Below are 23,106 nucleotides of genomic sequence, written 5' to 3' on the forward strand. Positions count from 1 at the left end.
GGATGTTTTGAATGACGCAGTGATGAACTGTCGTTGTGGTGAAAGTTGCACAATGAATGTGGCCCTTTATTTTGTATATTACATTGTACCCTGGATGATAAAAGTTGCTACAAAGTATCACAGCGCGCAATAATAAAATCTTTCCACTAGATGGCAATATTACACCTTCAATCATATACCAACATTTGTGAGGCCCTACAATACATAATGCCTATGAGGTCCCCTCATTTTATAAAATTAATACACACATTCACATTCTGTATTTACACAAATCTATTAATTTATAATCTCTTGTTGAAAGATTCGTCTGCCAAGGCTACAATTACGTGAGACTAGTTCTGGGTAAACCGAGATTAATTCATTAATGCTATAATTTCCTCGACATGAACATTATACAGCAGCTCTTCTGCTATGAGTGTGCTGGTAAGTAGGGTGGCATGATTGACTAAGTATTCATGTTGATACAGTGCGTGTTTCATGTATTTATTTTTTGCTTTGAATGGCTATGGGACATTTGCCTAACCAAAATGTGTCAGAAACAGTCAGGACAGGAAGTCGGGAACATATTATTCAATGAGTACTTCAGACTAATAACAATATAATCGTATTATTCTGCATTGTATTGAGGAGAAAAAACATCAACAGTCAAGGTAAACTCAGCCTATTCCATAAAGTAAACTAAAATCATAATTTAAGATATATTGCTAGTGCCATACACCACTTATGCGTGAATACCTTTGTATAGTGACTGCATGTGTGACATTTCAATGCACCAATCACTTGCGGAGGAGTAGATGCCTGATTCATTCTACTTCCCTACACTGGAAAGAGCGAGGGAGAAAATAGTGTGTTGTGAACAACAGCGTGAGCAACAACAGTGGAATCGGAGGTTCGCATCATAATAAAAGTCCGTCATTGAAACTGACGCAAACGGATAAAAATAATGGAATCATGCCACAATTGAACTACATAATGCTAAACAAGTTTGGTATGTTGTTATATAAATTCAACAAAAGACAATTATTAGTTAATTTTAAAAAATCAGTTGATTGCACTGTGGATGTATTTGAATTCAGAATTGCATTGGGGGCATACTTAAATTTACAGCCTAACCTATGGATTGTGCACCCATTAAATGGAGTATCAGCCTACTCAGTGACACTCACAGAACACAACTATGTAGAGTTTACACAAATATTAGCGTCTTAGCTCTTATTGCGGGACTTTGATTGTGGGAAATCACCTTTCCAGTCTGTCTATTGTGTGCATGTATATTGGACATTAATATTGCACTGTACAGCCTAACCTATGGATTGTACTCCCATGAAATGGGGTACCAGCCTACTCAGTGACACTCACAGAACACAACTATGTGGAATTTACTAAGATGCTAATACTGTATCTGCTAATACTCTATTCATTATTTGAATATGTTGGTAACCCTCGAAGCAGGTGTTTGAAGGATATATTGGCACGGGTGTTGTTCGTCTCAGGCCAGCAAACCATGCCAATATATCCTCCAAACACCGGCACTGAGGGTTACCAACATATTCGGGTTACGAGGGTTACCAACATAAACATTCCATGTTTAGCATTATCTAGTCCAATTGTGGCATGATTCCACTATTTTTATCTGTTTCATGTTTCAATCGGGAACTTTTATTTTGAAGGCAACCCGCTGATTTCACTATTGTTGCTCACACTAATGTCGTTCATGACACACACGTGGGAAATAGACAGACGGGCGGCGCATACACTGATCCCATCACACTAAAAACCTGCGAAGATCGACCGTGAGACTGCTGCAACTACGCAATAGGCCATTGATATCGCATTCATTTCTGGTCCATTGGTAAAGTGGACAAAGCGTACATAATACAAGGAAATGGCTGGTATTTTGGCATGGTTTTGGAACGAGAGATTTTGGCTCCCTCACAATGTAACCTGGGCTGACTTAAAAAACACAGATGAGGCAACATTCCCACAAGCCGAGGATTTGTATCTGGCTTGTCCTTTAGCCTTCTGCATCTTTATGATTCGACTGGTTTTCGAAAGGTGGGTGCATTCAGAAGTGATAACCTTATATTGGTATAACTGGAGATGATGTTGGATTCGTTTAATTTACATGTAGCCTAAAGAAAGCCTGTTTTAAAAAACATTGTCTCGGGTAGGCTAATGAAGCATGTATCGCTCACACTGAATTTCTAGACAATGACATGCACATGATGCGATGTATCAAGGAAGGTAACATTGTAACGTTAGCTTCTCTATAGGCCTGTCTGTTACATTGTAACAATGCTTCTTCTATATATTAATAATGTGTTGGAGCGAAAGAGCTGCATTTGGAGATGAATTGTTTTCTTCATAATAAGATGCATGCTGGCCTTGCATCCAAGTTGCAGCTGGCAATAGGAGGCAAGGACATTATTCGAGTCATGCTCGTATAATTTAGCCTATTATTGACCTTGCAAGGGTCTGTGCTGCCTATGTCTTGATGGTGATCAGTGTTGAGCTTCGTGTTATTGTTGTAAGCCTGCCTATCCCAATTGTACATAGCCTACCAGGCTAAGTGTTGACGCTAGACCAGTACACCACTCAGACACATGGGATGCTCTGTACAATCTAGACCACAAACATCAGTAGGAAACAGACAGACCCCCTCAGCAGTGTCTGCCTAATACTACACACACTTTATATCGGCTCATCATATGATATAGCATATAGGTGTCTGATTTAGATGTGTGTGCATGCGTCAGTAGACTACAGTTGAACTATATTTTAGTGTGGGCTACATACATGTCACTGATTGGCCGCTGTCACCGCCACCACCGTGACACCTCACTAGCCAGCCCACCACTCGTACTGTAATCATTCACAATGGAACGTTTTCTTAGAAATATGTGTGCTGTATACGTCTTCGTGGGACAGTTGAGAGGCTTGTTAAATGTAAATGTCCTTAATTACGGATGATATGACCTATAAAATATGATCGCACTAATAGGCCAAACAAAATAGTAAAGACTGTGGTTCCTGCTGTGAAGTGTTCCCAGACCTAGATGTTTGCTTTTTAATGGTAGATTATACACGCAGCTTGCTTATGCCTACACAAGCCTCACATGTACTATTATCGGTTTGCTAAAACAACATGTAGTAGTACTGGATTAGTGTCCATTGAATCTGCCAACAACTGCTGTTGCTCTTATGTGAAATTTATACTGAGTCAGTGTTCACAATTCACTTTTAAGGCAGGCTTTAACAGATTACGTTTTTCACGTTGTGAGGCATAACGTTTACCTCATGAATGGTCTGTTTAGGCAGGTCAGATTTTCTGATTGCTGACAACACACTTCATTTGCAGAGTAAGGACTTTTTATGAATAGACCACTAGACTGCTAATCTCTCTCTCTCTCTCTCTCTCTCTCTCTCTCTCTCTCTCTCTCTCTCTCTCTCTCTCTCTCTCTCTCTCTCTCTCTCTCTCTCTCTCTCTCTCTCTCACTCTCTATATCTTGTTGTCTGTCTCTCTCAGCTGTCTGGACATGGACATTTTATCTTGATCTTGGCGTACACTTTCAGCAGTTTAATCTCCCATAACCCTTTGTCCATTAATGTGACTGTTACTCAATCATATAGCTCCATGATGGCATCTTTCATTTATACAGTTGTCAAATTTAGCCAAATTCTTATATTGTGAATTGCTGACGATGCATACTGACATAATAATTCAACAATTCACACATTGTACTTATAGTTGGATAAGATTTTTAAGCATTGAGATTTATTTCTAACAACTTGTTGTCAATATTGTCAATGTGTCTGCCACGATTGTCCCCATTTACCACGATCAAAACACTTTTCTTAGTAACAACAATTAGTTGATGATGATGATACAGTACCCACTGTGAGAATATTCTGATATTGTTTTGTTATTCTTTGTAGGTTTATTGCCAGACCATGTGCCTTGGGTCTCAAGATACAAGCCAATGGACCACAGAAAGCCCAGCCCAATGCCATTTTGGAGAAGGTGTTCACTGCTATCACCAAGGTAAATCAAATAAAAAATAGTTCCTGTGTTTCCATCTTTTGTTTGCATTTTTTAGTGCTGATAACATACTGCATATTAAAATCTGTCTCTTTGCAAAAGGCATTGGATTCAGTTTGAGTCCAGAAAGCAAGACATCATGTTTGAAAGTATTTGTGCCTCATTCTATTGATGCACCATGGTTATTATTAGCTCAGAAAGGGATGAAGGTCCTTTAACAAATGCTCAGATTCACATACTGAGAAAGTTGGCAGACTACCTCCACACAAGGTAGACATCCTCAGTCATTGTGCATCCTCAGAGATGGAAACGAAGGTGTGTCTTCTCAGCTTCTTTTCAGGTGATCACATAGTTTCACTTAGTGATGGGGGAAGAAACCGATACAGTTACATATCGGGATATTATTTTTGACTATGTATCATATCGTTTTGAGATAACCTCAATATTATTTTTGCACTAGTTGGCTGTGCTTGCACCAAAACTCCAGTATATTTCCTTCATAGCTTGTTCTCCATTCTTTTTAAATACGGAGCCAATTTGTTTTCAGCACTTTTATTTCCATGACTGATCAAGACTTGTTTATCTCATGACTCTCTCTTTTCCCTCTGCAGCAGACATATGGTGAGCAATATGTTTGGAACACCGAATCGCAATAAAATCATAGTATCGAATTGCAATACATATTGTATCGGCACCTAAGTATTGTGATAATGTCGTATTGTGAGGTTCCCTGGCAATTCCCCAGCCCTAGTTTCAGTACCCCATAGTGCATCATGCTGATGACATGTTGAGACATTGATTGCCTTTGATTTCAGCAAATATCAAGACTGTTTTAACTTCAGACAATAATGACAGCCTTGTTAACAGTCAGGTGTCTGGATCATGTGTTTCCTAGCATCCAGATGAGAAGAGGTTGGAGGGCCTGTCCAAACAGCTGGACTGGGATGTGCGGACCATCCAGCGCTGGTTCCGACAGCGCAGGAACCAGGAGAAGCCCAGCACGTTGGCTCGCTTTTGTGAGAGCATGTAAGAGGTCTCGAAAGCTTCAGAATGCCATGTATTATCACTAATATAAACACATACAGTCTGTGAAAAAGTATTTGCCCTTTTCAAATTTTCTCTACTTCTGCATATTTTTGATACCGAATGTTATCAGATCTTCAACCAAAAAGGATTTCAGTGTTTGGTTTTCGCCAGGCATAATGGGACCCATGTTGTCCAAATACAGGAAGCGTTTGGTTGCAGTCATTGCAGCTAAAGGTGGCACAATCAGTTATTGAGTTTAAGGGGGCAATTCGTTTTTCACACAGGGGAATTTGTTTTTTTGGGTTGAAGATCTGATAACATTCAGTATCAAAAATATGCTAAAATAGAGAAAATCAGAAAGGGGGCAAATACCTTTTTTATGGCACTGTATGTGCACATTTGTTCAGTGGAAATAGATTTAAGGGGGTGGATACCTAGACTTTCCAGTCTTTCCTGTCTGGAGGGATATCTACTAGTTGAACAAGCCTGTCAGAGTGGGCTCATGCCTGACACCAGTGTAGCCAGGCTGGCAGTGGGAGAAGCAGCGAGGCACAGAGTGGGTCTCTGATGCCCTGGGGCTGCTCACTCAGGAGCTCACTGTTAAAGGGACTCACTGCTTAGACGATTGGCACAGTCATTATTTGATCTTCAAAGAGAAATATCAAATTCAGTTTGTCAGTGTGAAAGTACCATGGTTCAGCAACTGCCAACTGGATTCAGTTACTTTGGTGGAAGAACAAAAAGAAAGACGTCTCACAAAAGCATAGCCTCTATGTAACTAGAGCAAATCTGTTTTGTCAATATTTTCTGCTAAAATTAAATCAAGGAAGTCCCTAAATGTTAAATATATGCAGTGTTGTGTCTGTAGGCAGAGTGGAGTGGACAGACTCTGAATGGAATGGATGCCTGATTGGTTTCTCTGTTGTCTCACTAGCTTGCAATTCCCTAAACTGAACCAGCCACATTCATCTCAGCAGTAATCCTACTGTAATTAGTGCCTTGTATACAGCTGTTTGGGTTTGATAGGACACTATGGCCTCAGACATTTCAGGATGGCCAAAGGTGAAGCCACTGTTCCCTTTTTCATTATGCTAACAAAGAGAGATACATTTAGACTGGAGACAGCAGAGTCCAACGACACGGCGCACAGTTATTTATTTTGCAGCTAGTTATATCGGGCCTGTCTGGTCCCCAGTCCCCAGTGGGGCAAGGGCTTTGTTTTAGACCACAGTGCTGGTTGTCTGAACCGATCTGCCTCCAACCCTCCATGGTCCTCAGTGGTTCAATTCTGTCAAGAGGAAAATAACCAAAGGTAGTAGATTATAATCCGCTGAGGTTTCAAAGACAAAGCTCGTATTTGTGTTTCGTGAGATGGAATGTCAGGAACGTCCTAATACAGACATTTTGAGGGACATAAATATTTGCATTAATTTGTGACAATATTTATGGTAAAGCAGCGAGGAACAATGTGACAACTCACTCTGCAGCTTTCTGCTCTATGTTGACCACCGAACACAATGGAACTGGGCCGTGATTGATAACGTCTAAGCGTATCGTCATGTTATAAAACGACAGGACCATGTACCATCTGGTATGCGGTCACCAGCAAAACGATATTTAGAGAAAGTAGTTGTGAGTCATAGTAATTGTACATAAATGGCACCAGGCTCGGTCCTGTACGTGGTGCCGCCCTCCTATCCCCGTTTTTATTTTTTTTAAGTATCTGTCTCATAACATTTTCATGAGAATCTTCTCCAGTTTTGTAGGCTTCAGAAATACCACATAAGCTATGACTCTTTCTACTATAGGCTACATGATTTATGTTAGATAACTTGAGCATTGTTGGAGGGCTGCATCGCTCCAACAGCACCCTGGAGAGGCACACTGGGCATGGACAAGATACATATTTTGCACCCCTGACTTTGGCAAAGTAAGCACTGCTTAGCATGGGGCGGCATCAGCGGTCACCTAAATAGCCCATATGATATACTGTATATACGTTTTAATTGTTTTTGGGTGGAATTATGTTAGGTGCGTCTTGGTCAGTTTAGCTTTCTAATGTTAGGGCCTTCCCTGAAAAGCGCAGCACTAGAAGCACACTCTTTTACAGTGTTTGACTAACCAGTTGCCAAGCAACCATCTTCTTGACCTATCATTAGGTTTTTACAATTAATCAAGCAGCACAGAGAGCAAAATAACCTGTGGCTTGATTATTTGAATTCCATGAATGACTGCCTTTCTTCTCATTCAAATGTAAAAAGATTTTCTGTTTGTAACCAGAGCACAGGTAGTCTCTATGTACTGTGATCACTGACATTTGACACCTCAGATTCTTTGCCTGATAAAAAGGACTTAACATGGATTTACTGTAGTGTATTAATCATTGCATAGGCTACCGTGGTGTGTTTTCTGTCTTTGCGCTGTCAAAAAGACTTACTTCTTGTAAGGCCAGCTAAAACTACCCACCCTAAAACCACCTGGATGTAAGCAAAACTCCCAGTGTCACACAGCATGATCAGCATTTGTAAAATTCCCCCTCTGAGGCCAGTCAGTGAAAGAGTATGTGAGCGGAGCGGGCCCAATTTGACTGGAGCGAGATTCCCGAAGGCTGGTGCGTCGGCCGTCTTGCCCGCTCCAATTTAGCTCCAGTAGCGCTCACTTCACGAGCTCAGGGTGTGCCCGGCCCAGCATGCATCTGTGGTCTACTTGTGTGCTGCTATAGCCACTTGCTTTAGCTACTGTCATGGAGTTCGCTAAATATTTTCATAAAGAAACTGATAAAACACAAGTGCAAAATCACGGTGACTTAAAAAGATGAGGAGCAAGAGAGGCAGTGCGGTGATGTAGTGTCCACAACTAAAGAATCATTGTGGAATCTGAAAAAACAAATATCCCGAAAGCATGATGAGTACTTACTACGTGCACATGCTAAAAGAAAGGAATGAGATGGGTAGCTAATTAAGTGTGTCATGGTAGAAAAGTATTTATAAACTAAAAATCAGATCTCTTAAAAGGTTCCTTCATTTATGTTATATTATCTATACAATAGGCCATAATTGATTTTGGCCCAATAGGCCTGGCATATTCCAACTTTCAAGGAGCTTTCTGTTTTGATTGGGTTATTTTTGCCTAAAAACCTTTATGCCTACCTAAAGAAAAAAATATATACATTACAACTCTGCATCCAAAAAAGGTGTTTAGGATATTCTCTGCTGCTGGCCTGCTCTCCAGGCACTATCACATGAGCCTGAAGCCACAGACTCTGACCAAATTTGTGTTTCTAAAACTGTATTCAAAGGCACCGTAGACTCGTTTAATTTGTATTTTATTCGAAGTAAGTCACAGCCTATATGCGCAATTTATAGACTATAATGATTTAATACAACAAAATGTTGTTTAAATGCTGAGCACTTAATGTCCCTAACTCCCTACCAGCCTAGTGTGTCACACTCGCAAATGCTTCACAATGTATTACTTTGTAGGCTATAGCCTTGAAATAATATAGCCTAAAAAAAAAATTGAAATGATAAGCGCTTCTTACATTCACCTCTTCATATTTATTAAAATACTTTTCATTAAAATCATATGGTTTGGTTCCAATACTTCAAAACCAAATGGTAGGTCCAGGTAGTCACAAAAATCGATGGGTGTTGGTTAAATAGTGATTTTTAATGAATGGAGTGAATTTGGAGCTGCAGTTATTTTTTTCCCCTGTGAGCTCTGGTCGTATTTCCGACCAGTCAACTCCGCTCACATACTCTGGTCAGTGACTATTCGGTTCATACAACATCCCTGTCACATCATGCTAGTCAGAGTTGGAACTTCCTGTCTCTGATACAGGATGAGTATTCCTGTGTGCTGCTGTGACTGTGTGAAACCAGAGTACACCTGCAGCTGACAGGCTGTTTCACCCGTGAGAGGCCATATTAATGGCAAGACTCAGTCTTGAATTATTGATGCAATTTGTCATCGTTACAAACCAGAAAAAAATAATCAGTCTTTGTCAAATGTTTCTTTAAATAATTCATTTTTATGAGAAAAATAAAAATAATCTCATTACGAAACCCATCTTGTAATCTGACAAGGACGTGTGTTAGTTATTGGCTAGCTCTCAGCCCATTCTCAGTGCAGTAATTAGGTGATTGTTTTGGGCTGTGTGCAGCAACAGCGTGGCTTTGATCTCTGAAGTGTCAACTGGAAATGTCTCAGTCTCTGCTCTGCCTGAGAGCTATAGAAACCCATGTTCACAGGAGACCCTTTCCTATTCAATCAATTTGCAGCAGTCGTGGATACGTGCTGACTTATGTAAGACCAGAGGTTGGGACTGAGAGTGCCTGCCTCCCTCTGCCATGCAGCAGTGCAGTGGCGACCGGGCTCCAGTGGAAGTGACTCACCCTGGAATGCAGACGCTGGGATGTGAGAGCCCTGGCGCTCCGGCCACTTCTCTGACAGGCTAGCAGGTCTCAGGACAGGCTAGCGTACTGTAACATAGTTCTAGAATATAACCTAGTCTCTGCCACTGGTTGAATTCACCCGTGGTATTCTTCTGTTAGGTTGAAAACTGAATAGCTGATCAAGAGGACGCGCGTGTCCACAGTCCACAGGCCTTTCCTTTCCAAAAGCTATTTTCATTTCATTCTGTGTCTTTTGAAAATGATTTAGAATATGATACGTCTACTGTGTGCACCACTAATTGGTCTAAGAAGTAAAAGCTCTGCATACGAAAACCATCAGTGACTCAGTGCTTACAATGAAAGGAACTGTAGTCAGATGAATAGGGGAAAATAAGAGACTGTTTGTTAAGACGTGCAAGTGCGATTTGAGTGCTGTGTGCTGTCACGGTATTGAACAAAGAGCCTGGACAGACGGTGGCTTTCTTGGCTGTCCTTGGATTGACCTCCCTCACAGGAGCTCAAACATGGCCTCTCTTTGACATTCCACAGAGGATGCATCCAAACCCATAATTGTGTTACTGACTGACGTTCTGTTCTTTGTTTTCTTCACAGGTGGAGATTTACATTTTACCTCTATATATTTACCTACGGAGTGCGTTTCCTTAAAAAGGTTAGTGGGCTACTTCCCAAAATCATTTCATTGATGAATACCAACATCTTTATTCAGCACTTTCCGTATTGAGGACACGCTCTTCAAAGAGGAGCTATAACAGAACCTTGCACTCAAGGATGTGTGGAGGAGGTTAGATTTGATGCATCGTGCTGTGGAAGAAGTACCAACTGAAAAAGAATGCAACTCTCAAATACTCCAACCAGTGATCACTGGTAAATAATTGATAGATTTGCTCTGCACAGTATTTATTATGCAGATATTAGTGTCTGTGAGCACATTATCAGTTGAGAAACTAGTCCCTGTCAACTACCACCTTCAGTCTAATGCTGTTGTTACTCTATGTTGATATATAGAGGAAATAATTGGAAATCACATCATTACTCTGAGGGTATCACTTGTCTTTTAATGTGTCTGTCTGACTCTGCTATTGTGTAATGTACTGAGGCCAGAAGACTTTTGAGTGTCTATAGTAATTGAATGCTGCTGATGCGGCCATTGATTTAGAATAATGATTAAGGGTGAATAAGAGACGTTGCTGCGATGAGAATGTCTCATTGCAACAGCTTGCATGACGAAGCACTTTGTGGAATGAGTTCATTCCCTTCAGCTGGGCCTAGTGAGTCTCCCGGAGGGTATTAATAGCACAGGTCTACAGGGGAGGAGAGGCAAACTCAATTGGCTTCCCTATACGTCGCCGTTTCTGTTTGATATAAGTCTGTGTGACGCAAAACTCGCCAGAACGGCTGTATTTCTGCCTGCTTGAACGGCAATAGCTCAGATATACAGTACCAGTCAAAAGTTTGGACACATCTACTCATTCAAGGGTTTTCCTTTATCTTTACTACATTGTACTACATTGTATAATAATAGTGAAGACATCAAAACTATTAAATAACACATTTGGAATCATGTAGTAACCAAAAAAGCCTTAAATTCTAAATAAATCACAAGTGTCACTAGCAAAGCACACCATCACATCTCCTCCTCCATGCTTCACGGTGGGAACCACACATGCGGTGATCATCCGTTCACCTACTCTGCGTCTCAAAAAGACACGGCGGTTGGAGACAAAAATCTCAAATTTGGACTCATCAGACCAAAGGACAGATTACCACAGTCTAATGTCCATTGCTCATGTTTCTTGGCCCAAGCAAGTCTATTCTTCTTATTGGTGTCCTTTAGTAGTGGTTTCTTTGCAGCAATTCGACCATGAAGGCCTGATTCACGCAGTCTCCTCTGAACAGTTGATGTTGAGATGTGTCTGTTACTTGAACTCTGTGAAGCATTTATTTAGGCTGCAATCTGAGGTGCAGTTAAATGCAGATTTCTGAAGCTGGTAACTCTAATGAACTTATCCTCTTCAGCAGAGGTAACTCTGGGTCTTCTTTTCCTGTTGCGGTCCTTATGAGAGCCAGTTTCATCATAGCATTTGATGGTTTTTGCGACTGCACTTGAAGAAACTTTCAAAGTTCTTGAAATTTTCCGGATTTACCCGACCCTCATGTCTTAAAGTAATGATGAACTGTCGTTTCTCTTTGCTTATTTGAGCTGTTCTTGCCATAATATGGACTTGGTATTTTACCAAATAGGGCTATCTTCTGTATACCAACCCTACCTTGTCACAACAGAACTGATTGACTCAAATGCCTTTTAACAAGGCACACCTGTTAATTGAAATGCATTCCAGGTGACTACCTCATGAAGCTGGTTGAGAGAATGCCAAGAGTGTGCAATGCTGTCATCAAGGCAAAGGGTGGCTACTTTGAAGAATCTCAAATATAAAATATATATTTTTAATTTGTTTACATTTTTTGGGGTTACTACATCATTCCATATGTGTTTTTTAATAGTTTTGATGTCTTCACTATTATTCTACAATGTAGAAAATAGTCAAAATAAAGAAAACCCTTGAATGAGTAGCTGGGTCCAAACTTTTGACTGGTACTGTGCATGGAAACATGAAATGACCCCAGGAATCGACAGAACATCGCTAAATGATGCACACAAATGATATAACATTCAACATGGGTGAACCTTTCCTTTAAGTCTCTGTCTTACCAAGGTGAACCTTTAACTGTGTCCTAGCCCTTATCATCTCTCCTAGACTCGAAGTTGATATAGTATGGGTGATTATTGAGTGACAACTCTGTAATGTAGCTCAGTTGGCTTACTGGTCCTATTCTGTATTTTTCCACCAGACAACTCTTGCTATGTTCCTCCCTAATGTAAGAGTGTGAGTTTGCACGTCAACTAAAGCGGAGTTAGCATTTTTAAGAGATAATGATGATAAGCAGCTCATTACCCTGCCTTTGTAGTCTAGGTCCCTTTTGTGGCAAGACATAAGACAGTCTTAACCACATCCCCCAGGTCTCTAGAGCATTCATCATGTGGCCTGGGACCAGAATGAACATTCGCAGTCGTCCCCAGGCTAACGCGTCTGTGATTTACTTTTCACTACTAGCGTACAGCAAACGCTTGCTTTGATTCAATTAAGTTTCCCTTGATGAAAATGCAATCTGACATGGCTACGGTCCCAAGGTTATTGATGTGCTGGATCTTAATCAAACATTTAGTGTTGAGCCAGAGGCAGCATAGCATTCAGGTGTCGGGATCAATAGCACTTTATGAATGTAAATCCACTTTTAATTTGGGAACAGCATAACAGTACATTAATATTCTGTTCGTGTATTGTCTCTGTAGACCACATGGCTATGGAATACAAGAGAGTGCTGGTATAACTACCCTTATCAGGTAAATCTCCCATGTTTTCTCTGTTTTCATTTGTGCTAAGCGACTTCTTTACACCTATAACAGTTATTGTATTTGAAAGGTCTGTTATACCTAGGTTTAATATAACTTTCTTGATCTATGTGTGTATTTTCACAGCCTCTGACGGTGGACATCCACTATTACTATATACTGGAGCTGTCTTTCTACCTGTCCCTACTCTTCTCCCAGTTCACAGATATCAGGAGGAAGGTAGGATACCAATTAAGTCAATACATTAATATGAATAATATATTTGACTGTTTGTTTATCACATTGCTTCCTCCATAGACGTGTGCATATGATTTAACAGCAATTTCCTTTTAACCAAGGTAATTATGTTTATAATAATCCAAAATAAAACTAATAATAGTCATCTTTAACAATAAAGACAATATTAAGTCAAGGAAAAGGCTTCACAGCTGGTTTTAGAACATTCAGAAACCAAATGTGTTCAGTTTTTTTTTTTCTCCTTCATAATCCTTTGTATTGTGCAGCTCCAGCTTTGATTTACACAGTAGTAATCTCGGAGGGAAGCACTAATTAATGTTTGTCTGCACTTGCATTCAGGCCTCCTCCGATTTGTCTGGTCCATGACTTAGATTAAATAAAACTATGTCCCTGGAAGTGGTGGTTTTGCCTTGATGTGGTCTAGTCTCTCTGTTCTGTGAAATCAAAGGGCTCTGAGAGGAGGAGATGGATTAGTGTTTGCTCATAACTTTTATGAGTAGAATTTTCTGCCAGCCATTCTAAACTGTTTTCCCCTCATTTGTTTTGGAGTGAGTCCTATTTCAGTATTCAGTTCCTAGAATCTGCCGATTTGATAATTTAAAAAAAATATTTATTTATATATATTTTTTCACATTTCTCCATTATTTTTTGATTTCAGCGTAATGTTTGTTGTAGCCACTGATCAAAACGTCATTAAAAATGTAAAAGATTGAATTAAATATTTCATATTGAATACGAATGGTTTCATGTTGCTGTTGATATCAGCGTATGTTTTAGCCCTGGTTTATCTGAGGTAATTTTGTTAGTAGCTCATGGTGGTTATATCACCTTCGTAGTCTAGCTTCCCTCCATTTCCTCCTGAACGATGGTTAAACACTAATTGAGGGTCAAATAAACAGCTGGGATGACATCAGGCCCAGTTTGCTCACTCACTCACGCTTAATCGCCAGACTAAAGATCAATAATCCATGGAACACGCATGCACAGCCACTATGAAAAAGAGTGCTGCAGAATTGCTGATACACAGACAGACATATATCTGTTCACATATATAAGACACTCACGTACACCTTCCTAGTATCCCCTTTTGCCCTCAGAACAGACTAATTAATCGGGGCTTGGGCTCTACAAGGTGTCGAAAGTGTTCCACAGTTGTGTCAAGTTGGCTAGATGTCCTTTGGGTGGTGGACCATTCTTGATACACACAGGAAACTGATGAGCATGGGAAAACCCAGCAACGTTGCAGTTCTTGACACGAACCGGTGCGCCTGGCACCTACACCCATACCCCGTTCAAAGGCACTTAAATATTTTGTCTTGCCCATTCACCCTCTGAAAGGCACACATACACAATCCATTATTTTACAGGTCAGGGCTTCTCCATGTTTGAGCTGTCAATATTGCCTCTGCTTATGTTTTCTTTTCAATGAGCTATGCTATGCTATCTTCTTTAACACTGTTGAGAGGTGTCAAGAACAAAGGTTACAATATGGGGGGGGGGGGGGGTAATTGGAAATACAGCATGTGTATAAGCTTTACGATTTGAATCATCAATCAACCTTTTCAGTATTTTTTCAAATCAGCATCAACAGCCATTCGTTTACATTAACACGTGTCATTGTTTATGGAGTTGCCACCTTGGCCCATGGTCTTTTCCATTGTTCTTGTGGTTCACAGAATGTCAATTTGCATGCCTCCCACCCCAGACATGTGCCTGCCTCTTCTTCCTCTCTCTGCCCCACCCCGTCAACTCCACAGCAAACCTAACACTCACTCAATTGCTCACTCACAGCTGTCCCATGATGCCATAGTATTTATGCCCTCACCTCTCATCTCCGTGTTGACTGTTGGCATGTTGTCTGTTTTTGTTTCTCCTTTCAGTTTTTTCATGCACAAAACCACGCATTGAGGAGGTCCTCTGCACCCCCTGCCAATTCCAGTATGTTCCCTGCACTCTATTTTTGCCATGCTTCCATTCTGCATTTCACACCACTGCTCTTCCTCCTCCTCATCCTCCTGCGCTGGGCCAGTTGCTCTGCTGTCCTGCTGTACTGATTCCCTTCAACCTCGTGGTGGACAGGAAGGCTCTCCCATGTCATCCACATCCTCCCACAGCCTCACTCATCAGGACATTGCAACCAGGCTAGCTTTATGTAGATTAGACTGATCTAAACAGGCTGATCTAGACTGACTAAAGGCAACTTTAGTTGTAGTACATATAGACTCCCCTCTATTTTAGTGCTTTTTTTCTAGACGTGATTCTCACACTCAATAAAGTGTCAGTCTGAAGTACAGTGCTGTGAAAAAGTATTTGCCCCCTTTCTGATTTTTTTCTCTACTTTTGCATATTTTTCATACTGAACATTATCAGATCTTCAACCAAAACCTAATATTAGATAAAGGGAACCTGAGTGCACAGATAACACAACAGTTACATACTTATTTCATTTATTTCATGAACAAAGTTATGGAACACCCAATGCCCCTGTGTGAAAAAGTAATTGCCTGGTTTTCGCCAGGCATAATGGGACCCATGTTGCCTAACAAGTTATACTTTTGACTCATCTGTCCATTGAACATTCCTCCAAGAGTCGGTATGATCATCCAGGTGCTTTTTGGCAAAGTTTTAGTCAAATTTTTGGATGAGATGGTTCCCATTATGCCTGGGGAAAATCAAACACTGCATTCCACAGTAAGAAACTTACACCAACGGTCAAGCATTGTGATGGTTTTGGGATGCTTTGCTGCCTCAGGACCTGGACGACTTGCCTTAGAGCAGAATTCATGGTTCCTTCTATTGTCTCAGAATTCTACAGGAGAATGTCAGGCCATCCGTCTGTGAGCTGAAGCTGAAATGCAGCTGGGTCATGCAGCAAGACAATGATCCAAAACACACAAGCAAGTCTACATGAAAATGTTTAAAAAGTCAATGTCCAGACCTAATCCCAGTTGAGATGCTGTGGCAGGACTTAAAACGAGCAGTTCATGCTTGACAAGCCACAAACGTCGCTGAGTTAAAGCAGTTCTGCATTGAAGAGTGGGCCAAAATTCCTCTACAGCAATGTGAGAGACTGATCAACAACTACAGGAAGCGTTTGGTTGGAGTCATTGCAGCTAAAGATGGCACAACCAGTTATTGAGTGTTAGGGGGCAATTACTTTTTCACACAGGGGCATTGGGTGTTGCGTAACTTTGTTAATTAAATAAATATAAGTATAAATTGTCTTTGTTATTTGTAAACTCAGGTTCCCTTTATCTAATATTAGGTTTTGTTTGAAGATCTGATAACATTCAGTATCAAAAATATGCACAAATTGAAGAAATCTGAAAGGGAGCAAATACTTTTTCACGGCACTGTAGATGAGAAATGAAGGTGAGTCCTGCATTCAGAGAAACAACAGAATTGTTGACACAAATCAAAAGCAGATGGGAGGGAAGTTGAATTGCACAGCATGTGTTCTGATTAGTGTGCAGCCAGAAAGTGTACAAGGGGCTGAGGAGTCCACTTACCCCTGTGAGCACAAAGAATACAGCTGCAGTCATATTCTCTGCATGACGCAGAGGATTTCATAAAACCCATATGCTCTACAAGTCCCCTTGCTATGAGTCACATGGTGGAGAGCTGTGAATGCTTTCTCCCTCTGCCATTGTGTGACATGACTATGACGCCTGTGTGTCCCCCCAGGACTTCCTGATCATGTTTCTGCACCACCTGGCGACAATCACCCTCATCACCTTCTCCTACGTCAACAACATGGCTAGAGTGGGCACGCTGGTCATGTGTCTCCACGACGCCGCCGATGTCCTGATGGAGGTGAGTAGAGACACGGGACTCGTTCATCGAGGCACAACGCTGTGGAACGTTCAGATGGAAATATGTTTTGTAGAACAAACATGTCATTTCTATTCAATACTTTTCTATCTGCAGCGTTCCACAACGTTTTCCTAATGAACGTGGCCCTGAAGTGTGTTCTTCACCACCAATTTTTCATGTGAACATGCATCTGTGACTTCTGTTGCAGGTTGCCAAAATGGCCAACTATGCCAAGTGCCAGAGACTTTGCAACCTCCTGTTTGTTATGTTTGCCATGGTCTTCATCAGCTCCAGGTTGGGTGTCTATCCTGTCTGGTAAGGATGCTTTGTCTCTACATCGAATGGATGCATCCCAAATTGCACCCTATTCCCTATTAGCCACTGGTCAAAAGTAGTGCACTATGTAGGGAATAGGGTGTCGTTTGGGACGCAGAATGTCTTCATTATGAAAATCTACAGCTCAATTGAAATGATGGGCTCGAGTGTCTTGGTCAGTTAACACATCACTTTATCTGAGAATGTTTGTTTATATGCATCTTATCTGTCTCCGTATGCAGGAGGCATGAATGTACTGTAGATCTCAGAATACTGACACTCCAAATGGGCTTTGCAATTTTTCCATGAAGATTTTCCTTTTATACAGGTCTTGGTGAGTTTTGTTGCTTTGTAGTAGTTAGTATGGATACTACAACGACAATATGGACATACAGTGCCTTCGGAAAGTATTCAGACCTCTTGACTTTTTCCACTTTTTGTTACGTTACAGCCTTATTCTAAAACTGAATAAATAGTTTTATTTCCTCATCAATCTACACACAATACCTCAATGACAAAGCAAAAACAGTGTTTTAGAACATTTTTCTAATTCATTTTTTTATTTTTATAAACATATTACATTTATATAAGTATTCAGACCCTTTACTCAGTACTTTGTTGAAGTACCTTTGGCAATGATTACAGCATCAAGTCTTGGGTATGACGCTACAAGCTTGGCACACCTGTATTTGGGGAGTTTCTCCCATTCTCTGCAGATCCTCTCATGCTCTTGTCAGGTTGGATGGTGAGCGTCGCTGCACAGCTATTTTCAGGTCTCTCCAGAGATGTTTGATCGGGTTCAAGTCCGCGCTCTGGCTGGGCCACTCAAGGACATTCAGAGACTTGTCCCGAAGCCACTCCTGCGTTGTCTTGGCTGTGTGCCTAGGGCCGTTGTCCTGTTGGAAGGTGAACCTTCGCCCCAGTCTGAGGTCTGGAGCGCTCTGGAGTACGTTTTCATCAAGGATCTCTCTGTACTGTTCTCCGTTCATCTTTCCCTCGATGCTGACTAGTCTCCCAGTCCCTGCCGCTGAAAAACATCCCCACAGCATGATGCTGCCACCACCATGCTTCACCATAGGGATTGTGCCAGGTTTCCTCCAGATGGGACGCTTGGCATTCAGGCCAAAGAGTCTGAGAGTCTTTAGGTGCCTTTTGGCAAACTCCAAGTGGGCTGTCATGTGCCTTTTACTGAGGGGTGGCTTCCGTCTGGCCACTCTACCATAAAGGCCTGATTGGTGGAGTGCTCAAGAGATGGTTGTCCTTCTGGAAGGTTATCCCATCTCCACAGAGGAACTCTGGAGCTCAATCGGAGTGACTATCAGGTTCTTGGTCACCTCCCTGACCAAGGCCCTTCTCCCCCGATTGCTCAGTTTGTCCGAGCGGCCAGCTCTAGGAAGTGGTGGTTCCAAACATATTCCATATAAGAATAATGGAGGCCACTTTGTTCTTGGATACCTTCTTCAATGCTGCAGAAATGTTTTGGTACCCTTCCCCAGATCCGTGCCTCGACACAATCCTGTCTCTGAGCTCTATAGACAATTCCTTCGACCTCATGGCTTGGTTTTTGCACTGGCATGCACTGTCAACTGTGGGACCTTATCTAGACAGGTGTGTGCCTTTCCAAATCCTGTCCAATCAATTGAATTTACCACAGGTGGACTCAAATCAAGTTGTAGAAACATCTCAATGATGATCAATGGAAACAGGATGCACCTGAGCTCAATTTTCGAGTCTCATAGCAAAGGGTCTGAATACTTACGTAAATAAGGTATTTCTGTTTTTTTATTTTTAATGCATTTGCAAAAAAATCTAAACTTGTTTTCACTTTGTCAGTATGGGGTATTGTGTGTAGATTGCTGAGATTTTTATTTATTTAATCCATTTTAGAATAAGGCTGTAAAGTTACAAAATGTGAAAAAGTCTACTTTCCGAAGACACTGTATCTTCTCCAGTAAAGAGAGAGCGGATTTAAAATGAGCGACGGACCATTATTTTTAGATGAATTATTTGAGATACATTTTAGACTGGAATCTAAAATTACACATTTTAAATTACATATTGAAAACATAATTTGACTTCCTCTTGATGTTATTATGGTCTGTGTCTTTTGGTATCAATACCAGCTGGTTTTGCATTTTCATATTGGACTTCCAATTAGATGGATGAATTTGTATTGTACTGGGATGTTTTTGATGTCATCAGTGACGGGGTATCCTACCTTGAGAGAGAGAGAGAAACAGTAGAAAATCAGTCATAGTCCTTGAATATGTGCTCACCATCTTACTGTGTGATGTCCTTGTCACACTCTCAAGTAAGAAGGCAAAAGGGACATGATTTACTATCCTGCTCTGAGACGACACCCCAAACATTATCACCCTAAAATATATTTCCTTTGAGACCACACTCGAGGATAGAGCTGTTGATAACCAGGTCCAAATGACAAATGACTCTCTATTCTGGAGATATTAAACCATAAACCTCTACAGTGCAGTACTCTCTCTGTAGAAAGGTTTCTTTTGAATTGTGCAAGTAAATCCTTTAGAAATGTCTTATTCAGTGATTTCCTCTTTTTTTCCTCTTGTCATGTGGGTTATACAGTATATCACAGTGCAGGCAGAGTGCACCACAACAGCCAGAAAGCTGTTGCCATGGCTTCAGTATCAGCAGGATTCATTCCATGTACAATTTTTGGTCCAGCAATATCTCTACCTTCACTGAAATAGCTCAATCATATCAAGCAATACTTTGTGTGCTACCTCACTAATTTGGTGTACAGTGCATTCGGGAAGTATTAAGACCCCTTGACTTTTTCCACATTATGCTACGTTACAGCCTTATTCTAAAAATGTATTAAATAAATAAATAAATCCTCATCAATCTACTCACAATACCCCATAACGACAAATGGAAAACAGGCTATGAGACTCAAAATTGAGCTCAGGTGCATCCTGTTTCCATTGATCATTCTTGAGATGTTTCTACAACTTGGTTGGAGTCCACCTGTGGTAAATTCAATTGATTGGACATGATTTGGAAAGGCACACACCTGTCTATATAAGGTCCCACAGTTGACAGTGCATGTCAGAGCAAAAACCAAGCCATCGGTCATTATGGGATGGATTTGTGTGTAGATTGAGGAGAATTTTATTTTAATATTATTTTTATCCATTTTAGAAGTCGAGGGGTCTGAATACTTTCCAAATGCACTGCATGTATTCCATCGGACACGTGAATGAAGGGTTTCACACGTTTAAAGTAGGTCTAGTAGTGTGTACAGTATATTACAGATTGACTTCATAAAGTAAATGCACATTCTCTGCTAGAACCCTTTCCACACAGTGTAGCAGTGAGAAGGGTACAGTTATGTCTGTATCTGCCGGGTGATGATTATCCTTGGCTGTTAAGAGTGTGTGTCTGGGATGTGGAGGATGGAGAGTGGCTAGGGGCTGAAGGCTCTGGACGTTAGCGTCTTATGTTGTCCCTGAGGGTCTCTCTCAGCCACCTGCCTATTCCTCCACCCTACCTTTTTAGAGCACCAAGGACATTATAATTCTCTTCTGTTCACCTAGCATTCTAAGGGCTGTCTCTTTACACAAATTATTTGATGACAGCTGCCTCAATTTGGTTTTCTGACGTGTACTTCAGTTGACAGGTTTTTGTTGATGTCAAAGAGAGACGCATATTAAAATCCAAGTCTATTACCTAATTCCCAATAGAGATGTTGTCTCTTCAGGAATAAATTAATCAACTCATTACTACATCCTGTAGCTATGAGCTACACTGAATACTGAATGTGTCTTTTGTGTGGTTCACTTATCAAATAAATTGCCTAATCCCCCTCCTCCCTCTCTCTCTGGTAGGATTTTAAACACTACCTTGTTTGAGAGCTGGGAGATCGTGGGGCCGTACCCCTCCTGGTGGGTGTTCAACCTGCTGCTGATCCTGCTGCAGTTCCTGCACTCCTTCTGGTCCTACCTCATAGTGAAGATAGCCTGCAGAGCCATCTCCAGAGGAAAGGTGAGCGACAAGTCAGAGGTCCCTCCTCTCTGACCTTCTCTTCCAATGGCTTTTGAGAAAGAGGCGAGAAGAGAGGACGTGAGGAGACAAGGACATGCAATTAAGTTTCTCCTCCAGGTCATATTGCTAGGGTCCCAAATGGCACTCTAGTCCCTATGTAGTGCACTACTTTTGATCAGGGCCCATAGGGAGTAGGGTGGAATTTGGGAAGCAGACATTGTCATACAGTAATGCTTTGCGAGAGGACCATCTTTACGTAGTTAAATTCATTCTCATTATGTATGGAATTAGAATTTAGTACTACCATGTTACTTTTTGTAATTGTGGATGCGAAGCATTGGCAATATCTTCACCCTCAAGCTGTAATGTACTGTACCACAGGAGCTAATCACTAAACTGTTTTGTTGTCAATAGCCTTTATTGATTTTACTTTTCTATCCCTTATGCTAACCTTTCCACCAAGGTGGGGAAATGGAATCCTTTACATGTAAGTAGTAGAATAGAAAGTGAATAAATGTATTTGTGTATTATTGTCACATGCTATCTCACTAACAAATCACAATTACAGATTGTTCTGACACGCAAGCCATCCTTTTTGTTTTTGACGTTTTCATCTTAGTTGTAAAATCCCCCATTTTACAAATAGTAATGGCCAACCGCTTGTACTTCCTCTGTCATGACATCAGATTGTATATGAGCTGTTCTGACAGCCCCTGCAATTCTCCACAGGTGTCGAAAGACGACCGCAGTGACATTGAATCCAGCTCTGACGAGGACAACGGTCCTCCGCCTGCTCCTGTTCAGAAGCACTACAACAGCACCACCAACGGGACCAATAAAGCCCACGGGACCAACGGGTACCTGTCAGCAGGGGCCCCGTGTCCAGACGAACACTGACCGCCACTATGAGACATTTATAAGTACTGGAGCAAAGCTGCAGACCCCATTCATAGATACTACATGCGACATGAACAACATTGCCTGTCTGGTACTGGAAGTGCTTAATAGAAATCTGTGAATGCAGTTCCGTTTTCTGTTTGATTATTTCCATGTTTCCCGTCTCATTTTATTCTCTTTCTCTATATTTGCATCAAACTGCACTCAATGAAATATCAAAGCACTCCTGTTGGTACAGCCCACTCTCTGTTTAGCCAATGAATGAAAGCATTCCACTGTTATGGTGAAAGCATGCTGTTTTAAAAGTAGTCTTGACTGGCATACTGGGGGGTCGTTAATTATGTTAGTGTCTTTGTTATATATTTTTTTTTATGGATATGTTGACAATAATTTGAAAACATATCTCAACTACTTTGTCAGTGTTAAGATGAGTTAATTTTGGACCAATCCATAATGCTTATCAGTCCACTATTCCATCAACAGGTAGACACATTACAGTATGAGTCTTTTCACTGGCAAAATGCTAAACACTTGGATTTGCTTTCAATGCTGCAATACCAACACATGCCAAAACTGTGACCGAATTTGTTTTGCTCACAAAGGAATAGTAATGTGGTCCCACAACAATGCATTATGGGAAATACAAACAAACATTCTCCTTCCATAAGCTGTAAATGAGATGTCAGTAAAACAATTATGTATGTGTGTGTAAAAATAGGGCCATGCTATATTTTAAATTAAAGCATTTTGTTATAAGTACTCTACAATATTTCTGGTAAGTATTTTTATTAAATGTTCATGGCCCTCTTGGAATACCGATATAAGGTATTAAGCGTTGACTCAATTATAACCCATGACGATATTAAAGATTGCAAGTCAGAAAGTATGTTTTGTCGATCTGATTTAATTTCAAATAGCAGGTAGTGTACATACTT

At 40.9% G+C, this 23,106-nt stretch overlaps 1 protein-coding gene across 1 annotated transcript; it reads left to right on the plus strand.

Annotated features, from left to right (window-relative positions):
* The first annotated feature begins 1,733 nt into the window (after positions 1 to 1,733).
* cers6 (ceramide synthase 6) lies at positions 1,734 to 23,057 on the plus strand. Its single transcript, XM_071340541.1, has 11 exons — positions 1,734 to 2,055; positions 3,937 to 4,042; positions 4,935 to 5,065; positions 10,072 to 10,129; positions 12,833 to 12,883; positions 13,019 to 13,111; positions 16,814 to 16,942; positions 17,151 to 17,257; positions 21,118 to 21,274; positions 21,738 to 21,761; positions 22,004 to 23,057. The coding sequence occupies exons 1-11, from the start codon at positions 1,886 to 1,888 to the stop codon at positions 22,169 to 22,171; spliced, it is 1,194 nt and encodes a 397-aa protein (XP_071196642.1). The 5' UTR covers positions 1,734 to 1,885; the 3' UTR covers positions 22,172 to 23,057.
* Positions 23,058 to 23,106: the final 49 nt, after the last annotated feature.

Source organism: Salvelinus alpinus, chromosome 14 (genome assembly GCF_045679555.1).
Source record: "Salvelinus alpinus chromosome 14, SLU_Salpinus.1, whole genome shotgun sequence".
Taxonomy (NCBI): Eukaryota; Metazoa; Chordata; class Actinopteri; order Salmoniformes; family Salmonidae; genus Salvelinus; species Salvelinus alpinus.